Source organism: Elephantulus edwardii, unplaced genomic scaffold (assembly GCF_000299155.1).
Source record: "Elephantulus edwardii isolate Elephantulus edwardi_28Jun2011 unplaced genomic scaffold, EleEdw1.0 scaffold00234, whole genome shotgun sequence".
Classification (NCBI taxonomy): domain Eukaryota; kingdom Metazoa; phylum Chordata; class Mammalia; order Macroscelidea; family Macroscelididae; genus Elephantulus; species Elephantulus edwardii.
In genome coordinates this window covers 1144519-1154877 of record NW_006399984.1, presented here as the reverse complement: position 1 = coordinate 1154877, position 10359 = coordinate 1144519, and the positions used below count along the sequence as shown (strand labels likewise).

The 10359-nt window shown below is 36.8% G+C and overlaps 1 protein-coding gene across 1 annotated transcript in view; it reads right to left on the bottom strand.

Moving 5' to 3' along the window:
- GABRG3 (gamma-aminobutyric acid (GABA) A receptor, gamma 3) overlaps positions 1–10359 on the bottom strand; it is a 379738-nt gene that overhangs the window by 123643 nt on the left and 245736 nt on the right. The window contains exon 6 of the mRNA XM_006898587.1: positions 209–346. Within this exon, the coding sequence (XP_006898649.1) occupies positions 209–346 (138 nt within the window). The remainder of the gene's footprint in view (positions 1–208; positions 347–10359) is intronic.

Here is a 10359-nt window from a genome sequence, read left to right as displayed (position 1 = left end):
CATTTAAATAAAATAAAAAAAGAAAAATATTTTCACTTTTAAACTAGATATATGCCCTAAATATCACCTCAATGCAATGCGTGCTCTAATACTGTTAATTAAATATATATACATAAAACAACTCCTCATTAATTGTATGTTTCTCTGTAATTAATGTATTTGAAAACAACCCTCACTCATTTCATAGCTATATTTCTTTAATTCCTACCTGCAGATGTGGTAACAGTTTCTGTGGTGTTTCTGAGTCCCATGAAGTCAAACTGATAAAGGCGCCATGATTTCTGGTCAGCTGCCTCAACTGAATTTTTTCTCCATCTGTAAATCATTTCTTCCCTAGGGTAGCCATCTGAAAACACAAAACAAACATTAATACTTACAAGAGTTTCACAAAACTACAAAAGTAATTTTTAAAACATTAAAGTGAAAATCATGATTCTAATCAGCTGATAAGTGGCCTAGTCTGCAGAAAGTTTATATGTTAATCCAAATGCCATGCTTCTCTGACTGCTCAGAGAAAGATGGACAATCGCCTTCCATGTGATTTACAGCTTTGGAAACCCTATGAAGGGTGAGCTGTGAGTCAGTTATGACTGAACGGCAATAAGTAAGTGAGTAGATGTAAAATAATTTTTTTAAATTTTATATTGGTTTGAATACAAAGTTCATATGTATTATGTTTCATACTACATTCATATTGTGTTTCATACACCTTCATTCATTATATTTTATAGAATTAATTACCATTGGACTATGCCCACAACTATCCCATCTTTTCAGATGCTGCTGGATCTTTCCCATTTTCTTTTCCCCTCTCCCTCCACCAACCAAATTGTGCTACCCTATGATTTCCCCCTTGCTCAACTTCATCCCTATGCTCCCACCCCTTCCCACTTTGGATTCTATATGTTTTACTATTTTTACATTAATGGTCTTATGAAGTACTTATCCTTATGAGACTGAGTTAGTTCACTCAGTCTAATGCTCTGCAGTCTCTCCCAAGTTATGCACTATTTTTCAAAATCAGTGCTCCTGAGTAGCTCACAGTATTTCATCATGTGAGTATACCACAATTTCTGAATCCATTCGCTTGTTGTCGGACATTTGGGCGATTTTCATATTCTTGTGATGTGAATAACTGTAAGCTATAATTGTAAACCATTTATTTTTATCTTAAAAACACAAAAACTGTCAAATGGGAATGCAAAGTCCATACAATCCAGAAGGTTCCTGCTTCCAGTTTTCATGACCAGCAAGGTGTTGCTGAGCCATTGGTCTGATTTCCTTTTCTTAGGATGAGTTCTCTAAAGGAGGAAAACCAGCTAAAGAGAGAGAAAGGAGAGGGAGGGAGAGACGGAGGAAGGAGGGAGAGAGAGAGAAAGATAGCAAGAAAAGGGCTCACACAGTCACACAGTTGAGTTGTGTATGCTATTATTTTTAAGTGCGATCACGTTTACTACTGCAACCCATGAACAACAGGGTTTGTTTTCGTGTTGTTGTTTTTTTTTTTTAAATCCCTATTAACAACCTTTCTCTATCCTGCACCATTACCATAATTCTCTAGCCCATTGTTGCTTTCACTGTGCTAATAATATTATTAAGGATATTACTCTCTTTGAATGAATTTCCTCTTTTGCACTGCCATATTTCTTTTTCATTGACCTTTTCTGGCCTGATTTTTTCCCCTCAAGGACTAGCACCTCCTGACAGCTTTTCATCCATGTTATGGAAGGTTCCACTGTACTTGCCTCTAAACACCATCCTGGTTGTATTAGCTTCAAGACAATTTTTTTCTCTTTAGGCAGTCACCATAAGATTTTTTGTTGTTCCCCCTTCCCCTCAACACTGCAGTTAATGAGAATCAATTCTTAGTCTTTCCTGTTTATTGTCCAACTTTTGCATGCATACAAAGCAATTGAAATTGTCAACTCTTGAGTCACATGCACTTTGGTCTGTTCACTGGCATCCTCAATCTGTAGCATTTTAAAGAAGTCTTTTTCAGAAGTTTTGACCAATATAACAAATTTTAATTTCTTGAGTGCTATCAAAATGAGTATTTACTATGGATCCAAGTAAAATGAAACTTTCTACCATTTCAGTCTGTTTTGGCAGAAATGTACAATTTAAATATTCAGCCAATATTGGAGATTAACAAACTTTTATTACATGCAGGTCAAGAATGTTGGCTATTGCCCAAACTGTTCTGACCTTGAGGGAAAGCTAAGATTGAGTTTATTTACAAAGATTAGGCATGTGGGTTGCACAAAGTTCATTGTGGTTGGTGGTTGATATTTCTTCACATTCAGGAGTCATTATTGTTTCTGACTTTAATGGGTTTCAAATTGGTTGGTCTCCTCATACAGCAATGGGTAACCACAGAGTCACAATGGATAGGATCTGAGAACTCTATACAATCTCCTTGATCAGGTAATACCTTTCTCCCAGAAGTGCATCTGCTACCTTAACCTCTTCTTGCAGGAAAGGATATCTTCAGTCTCAAACCTACATCATATCAGATCAAAGAGAGACCTATCCAGATGTTGGAATTATCACTTTGTGTCAGCAATGTAAACAGAAACAGTAAGTCACAAAACGTAACAGAAATTCTGTGGCAAGGATCTTTCTTCAGTGCTGCCTCAAGCAAAAATATTTCCCTGAAATTAGTACATGTGATTTAGACTTACATACTCCTAAAAAAGAGATAGACAATAGTGTGAGAGACCAGTAGCAGTGTGTGGTACAAGGCATCACAGAAGTGACTTGTGACCATACTTAGAGGTGGCTAGGGAAAGGAGGGAATGTAGAAGATAAAGGGAAGAGATACGTCACATATGTTTGGGAGAAGGGGGAGACAGTGAAGGTATTTGGTATTTCTATAAAGGAAGTATCTTTCATCTGCTACGTAAAAATGCTTGTCTGTCAGATATTGTTCTACCACTAAACATCCAAATTAAGACAGACTAGGAAGTAGGATTGGCCATTCACTTCCAAAATATAACAGGCCTTCAAAAACCCTATGTATAGCAGAGCACACTTAGAGTAGATGAACAGATATGGCAACTGAAGCTGAGCCCTTAAATTTGGAAACACAAAGGAGGAGAAATAGCTGTAAGAAGAAATTAACAATTAGTACATGGAATGTGTGAAAGACTGAATATGCTAAAAATAGAAATTGTAAAAAAAGAAATGGAATACAAAAATATTGACATATTGGGTATTAGCAAAATGAGATGGTTTGGCATGGGACATTTTTCAATCCCGTGATCATAGGATATATTATGCTGGAGATTAAAAGGTGAGAAAGAACAGGGTCACTTTCATAGTTAAAAAGGTCATTTCAAGAGCAGAGCCACAGGGCAGTAGGTTGGACAGTTGAAATTTGAGTAAGCAACCCGCTGGGACCACCAATATGACAACTAGAATTTGAGTGAGGTACTTAGTGGGCACTGCTGCTGTTTGCTGGACTATGTGGGACCCCTTAAGCTCAAGCAGGAGGGAGTGAGACAGCTGGAGCTAGAGTGAGGTGGTAGACCAAGTTCTCAAGGGGAAAACCAATGATTCCTGATTTTCCATTCAGGTCACTGCACACATCCCCATTGTGTGTGTCTGCATGTGCTCTCCCTGCCACATGCATCTCTGTGTGTGTGCACCTGCCCTGTACATGTCTTTGTGCATGCCAGTACTGTGTGCATCTGCACATGTACCCATCCTGCATAAGTTTGAGCTCACACCCACCCTATGTGTGTCTCCACCTTGCATCTCCCCAATCCAGTCAATTAATTGCCTTTAGCCCTGAATTCCTAGGAATGGCCCCAATACAACACTGGTCTGACAGAAGAAGCTTCTTTCACAGGCCTTTTCTCACCTGGACTTAAGAAAATCTTCCCTTGGTCAGAAGTTCAGAGAGGAACACAGGCAAGGTAGCTGCCCCATCCTCTTCTGGAGGAGTGATGTCAGATCAAGAACCTGCTATCACCTCAGGCATGGAAAAACTCTCCCACAGCAATATCACATAAGAAGCAGGCTACTACTTACCTTACATAAGCCCAAAGAAAGATGTCATCCCCAAAAGTGACACATTATAAACGGATTTCCTGAAGCCTAATGGAACCTTCTGACACAGAATTTAAAAGAACGATGACTGAATATTTTCAACAGGTGAAGGATAAACATGAAGAATTACAAGACACTACAAGCAAAATCCAGGAGTAGCTTTAAAAAAAATTCCAAAACAATGCATTTAAAACAAATGAGTCATTCTAGGCTCTGGAAAAAACAAGAAACCACAATAAAAAATATGAGGACTAATGTTTCAGATACTGTCAACATGATGGAGTGACACATGAAAAGAGTTGAAGAGATGGAACACAGAACCAGAGAAATAAAATAGAGAATTGTCACCAAAGATTGGCCAGAACAAAAAGCAGAATCAAAAAGGAAAGGAAAAGAAGAAAACTCAAGATTAATGTGGGCCAACATAAACAAAAAAATAAATAACTTGGGCATAATCAGAATCCCAGAACAGGAAGAAGCAAGTAAAGGCACTGAAAAATATGTGGAAGAATTAATAGAAGAAAACTCCTCAGGAATAATGAAGAATGAGAGGATATATAGTCAAGAAGCTGACAAAACAAAATATAGAATAGACATCAAAAGAAGAACCCAAAGGCATATCATAGTCAAATTTGTCAGAACCAAATACAAGGAGAAAATACTGAAAGCAGTTAGCGAGAAGCAAATAATAACCTATAAGGAGAACAAATAAGATTAAACGTTAATTTCTGAGCAGAAACAATGGGAACAAGAAGACAGTGGAATGACATATACCAAACACTCAAAGAACACAACAGTCAACCAAATATATTGTACCCAGAAAAAATGTCCATTAAATATGAAGAAGAGATCGGAACTTTGGTGGGAAATCTGCAAGGACAGTGGAGGGAGTGCCGGGCCAGGGTTTGTGACCCAGCCACTCCAATCCCATTTGGGAAGACAATCATATATGCCACATATATAAGATTTATCAACCTCCCCTAAAATACTCATGTACCACTCAGGAATAACCAGTAATCAAACGGGGTTTAGGCCTGACTATGTGGGGCCCACTAACTCAAACATCAGGGAGATCCTTAGCATATGCAAGAGTGGGGAAGCTATTTCAGAAAGGGAACAACAGACTTCCTCCTTCATTATTTATTCCCCCGAGCCCCACCCCATGTGTGCCAGTGTGCGCTTCCTCCCTCCCCACTCACGTGACCGTTGGAGTGTGCATGCACCCTCAACACATCTGCTCTTGTTCCTGCCCAACCTTCTCCTGGGAAGTGACGTCAAACAAAAAAAAACAGCTACCACTTCAGACATGAAGAACTCTGCCACACCAATGGCCCGTTAAAAGCAGAGTGCTTCACTTGTACCACAAGCCCAAAGCAAGATATCAACCCCCAAAGAAGACACAGTAGCAATGGATTTCGGGAAGCCAGAAAGCCTGATGGAACTTTCTGACACTGATTTTAAAAGAACAATGGTTGAATATTTTCAATGGATAAAAAAGAAACTTGATGAATTACAGGACAGTGCGAGCAAAGATCAGGAGGAGCTTAAAAAAAATCCAAAACAATGCAGAGAAAACAAATGAAGTATTAGAGGCATTAGAAAAACAAAAAACTGTGATCCAAAATATGAAATCTAGGATTTCTGACGAATAGAGGTGAAGAGATGGAAAACATCATTAGTGAAATAGAAGATAGAATTGTCACCACAGATCTGACTGAGAAAAAAAGCAAAATCCAAAAAGAAGGAAACAGAAGAAAGCTTAAGAATAATGTGGGATACCATTAAAAGAAATAACATCCACATCATAGGAATCCCAGAACGGGAAGAAGCAAGTAAAGGCACTGAAAAAGTTGTGGAAGAATTACTAGAGGAAAACTTTGCAGGCATAATGAAGAATGACAGAATATATATTCAAGAAGCTGAGATAACACCATATAGAATAGACTCTAAAAGAAAAACACCAAGGCACATCATTGTCAAATTTGCTAGAAATAAAGAGAAATATAAAGAGAAATATAAAGAGAAAATAAAGAGAATAAAGAGAGAAAATAAAGGAGAGAATACTAAAAGCAATGAGAGAGAAACAAAGAGTGACCTATAAGGGAGAACAGATAAGATTAGTTGCTGATTCTCAGCGAAAACCATGCAAGCAAGAAGAGAGTGGAATGGCATATATCGAACACTTAAAGAACACAACATTCAACCAAGAATACTGTATCCTGCAAAACTGTCCATCAAGTACAAAGGAGAGATTAAAATATTCCCAGAAATACAGAACATAAAAGAGTTCGTAAAAACAAGACTAGCCTTACAGGAAATACTGAGAGATGTCCTTCATACAGAGATGCCACAGAAAACAAGAAGGACCAAAGTAACTAGCAACAACACCAAAAAGAATTTATCAAAATGACAGCAATAAAACCCTACCTTTCAATAATTTCACTGAACGTGAATGGTTTAAATGCACCACTGAAGATAAAAAGAGTAGCAGATTGGATTAAAAAACAAAATCCATCAATATGTTGTCTACAAGAGACACATCTGAAAAATGACGATAAAGAAAGACTAAAAATAAAAGGATGGGGAAAAATATACCAAGCAAATGGCAACCAAAAAAAAAGCAGGAGTAGTGACACTAATTTCTGATAAAATAAATTTCAATGCAAAAACCATCACAAAGGACAAAGAAGGCCACTACATAATGCTCAAAGGGTCAATAGAACAAGAGGATATAACAATATTGAATATCTATGCACCAAATGAAAAACCTGCATAATATATAAAACACATATTAACAAAATTGAAAAAGGAGATAGACAACACTGCTATAGTACTTGGAGACTTCAATGCACCCCTTTCAAGAAAAGATAGAACTACCAAAAATAATCTCAAAAAAGATGCTCAAGAATTTAGCTACACAATTAACCAACTCGATCTCATAGATATTTATAGGCTAATGCAACCCCAAAAGCACAATGTACCTTCTTTTCCAATGTACATGGAACGTTCTCCAGAATAGATCACATTCTAGGTCACAAAGCAAGCATCAACAAATTCAAAAACATAGAAATTATACAAAGTGTCTTTTCAGATCACAAAGCCACAAAATTAGAAATTAATAAGAAGATAATAAAGGAGAAAAATAATACATTTCGAAGCTGAACAACAACTTGCTTGAACACGACTTGGTACAAGAAGAAATAAAAGATGAAATAAAAAAGTTTCTTGAAACAAATGACAATGAAGTTTCTACTTACCAAAGCCTCTCAGAAACAGCCAAAGCAGTAATCAGAGGTCAATTTATAGCAATAAGCAAACACTTAAGAAGGCAGGAAAAATTGACTATTGACTCTCTAACCCAACATCTCCAACAAATTGAAAGAGAACAGCAAGAAAATGCAACACCCTCTAAAAAACCTGAAATTATAAAACTTAGAGCACAGATAAATGAAATAGAAAACCAAAAAACAATTGAAACTATCAACAAAACTAGGAGTTGGTTCTTTGAACCATTAGGAAAACTCACAAAAGAAAAGAAGGAGAAGACACAAATAATCCGAATAAGACATGAATTAGGCAACATCACAACAGAACCAACTAAAATAAAAAAGCTAATATTAAAATATTACAAAAAACTATACTCAAACAAATATGAAAACCTAGAGGAAATGGAAAATTACTTAGAAATGCACAACCTATCTAAACTGACACAAATGGAATTGAACATCTGAAGAGACCCATTACAAAAGAAGAAATTGAAAAGGTAATACAACAACTTCCAACCAAAAGAAGCGCTGGGCCAGATGGATTTACAAGTGAATTTTATCAAACATTCAGAGAAGAACTGGCACCAATTCTACATAAACTATTTCAGAAAATAGAAAAAGAAGGAATTCTCCCAGACTCATTCTATGAAACAAAACTATAGGCCAATGCCTTTTATGAACATAGATGCAAAAATCTTGAATAAAATATTGCCCAATAGAATCCAATAAAAAAAATAATCCATCATGACCAAGTGGGACTCATAACAGGTATGCAAGGATGGTTCAATATAAGAAAAACAATTAATGTAATTCATCATATTAACAAAGCAAAGAACAAGAACCACATGATCCTATTAATTGATCCAGAAAAGGCCTTTGACAAAATCCAACACCCGGTTCCTGATTAAAACACTCAATAAAATAGGACTAGAGGGGAATTTCTTCAATACAATTAAAAGTGTTTATGAAAATCCGAGAGCCAACATTGTTCTCAATGAAGAGAGGTTAAAGGCATTCCCTTTAACAACAGGAACTAGGCAAGGATGTCCATTATCTCCTCTCTTATTCAATATTGTACTAGACGTCTTGGCGATAGTAATAAGACAAGAAAAAGACATAAAAGGTATACAAATTGGCAAAGAGGAGGTAAAATTATCCCTCTATGCAGATGGCATGATAGTATACTTAGAAAACCCTAAAGACTCAGCAAGAAAACTATTGGACATAGTTGACCAATTCAGCAAAGTAGCAGGATACAAGATCAACATAAAAAAATCAGTTGTATTTCTCTACAGTGACGAAGAGAATACAGAGCAGGAGCTAAGAAAAACAATACCCTTCACAATAGCTTATCACAAGATAAAATATATAGGAGTAAATATAACTAGAAGCACAAAGAAACTATTAAAATAAAATAACAAAACATTACTACAAGAAACAAAAAGAGAACTGGAGAAGTGGAAGAATATCCCTTGCTCATGGATAGGAAGACTCAATGTTGTCAAAATGACAATACTACCAAAGGCAATATACACGTTCAATGCAATTCCAATACAAGTACCAATCCCATTCTTCAACGAGATGGAAAAGGCAATCTCCAGCTTCATCTGGAATGGAAATAAGCCCCAAATAAGCAAAGCGCTCCTTAAAAACAGAAAAAAGGTAGGAGGCATCTCACTCCCTGATTTCAAATCCTACTACACTGCCATGGTACAATTACGGACACATAGATCAATGGAATAGAATTGAGAATCCAGAAATCAGTACATCTACCTATGGTCAACTGATTTTTTACCACGAGATGAAATCAGTTAGGTGGGGAAATGACAGCCATTTTAACAAATGGTGTTGGCAAAACTGGAAAACTATCTGCAGAAAAATTAAACAAGATCCACACCTCACTCCACATACAAAAACCACCTCAAGGTGGATCATGGACCTAGGACTAAAACCAAGGACTATAAACTTCCTTCAAGAAAAGCTTGGAAGAACTTCAGTAGTCCTAATCCACAACATAAAGAGTCTTCCAAGTATCCTGAAAAATTTACAACAAGGAGAAGATAAAATAGATGAATGAGACCTTCTAAGAATCAAATACCTATGCACATCCAAAACCTTTTTCAACAGGGTAAAAAGGAAAGCCACAGACTGGGAAAAAGTCTTCGGTAATGACATGTCAGATAAGGGACATACATCTAGAATTTATAAAATACTTGATCATCACAACAAGATAAGGGTAAATAATCCAATAGAAAAATGGTCACAGGATATGAACAGACACTTCACCAAAGAAGACATTCAGATCGCCAACAAGCACATGAAGAAATGTTCAAAATCCCTAGCTCTGAGAGAGATGTAAATCAAGACAACTATGAGATATCATCTCACCCCAGTAAGACTAGCAAAATTTAACAGAACAGCTAGCAACAAATGCTGGTAAGGTTGTGGAGAGACTGGAACCCTTATTCACTGTTGGTGGGAATGTAAAGTGGTGCAACCACTGTGGAAAGCGGTATGGCGCTTTCTCAAAAAGTTGCAAACAGAGATACTGTCTGACCCAGCAATTCCACTACTGGGAATATACCCTAAAGAGACCATAAATGACATCCAAGCAGATATATTCACACCCATGTTTATTGTGGCTTTGTTTACAATAGCAAGGAGTTGGAAACAATCTAAGTGCCCATCAACAAATGAATGGATAGAGAAGCTGTGGTATATTCACACAATGGAATACTATGCCGCTTTGAAAAACAAGGAACTCATGAAATAATATTCAAAATAGATGACCCTGGAGGACATTATGCTGAGTAAAATATCTCAGTCACAAAAGGACAAATATTATATGGTGCCACTGTTGTAGAATGAGGCTAACATTGGGGTGGGGGTAAGACTGAGAAAATCTGGATAAATTATGTTTACTGCATTGAAGCTGATGAGGGAGAGAATAGTTTAAAATTAATATATTTTAGGGAATTATGATTATCATAAGAGTCCAGAATGAGGGTTGCAGAGTGGGGTATACTTGGGGTGGGAGTCGGGA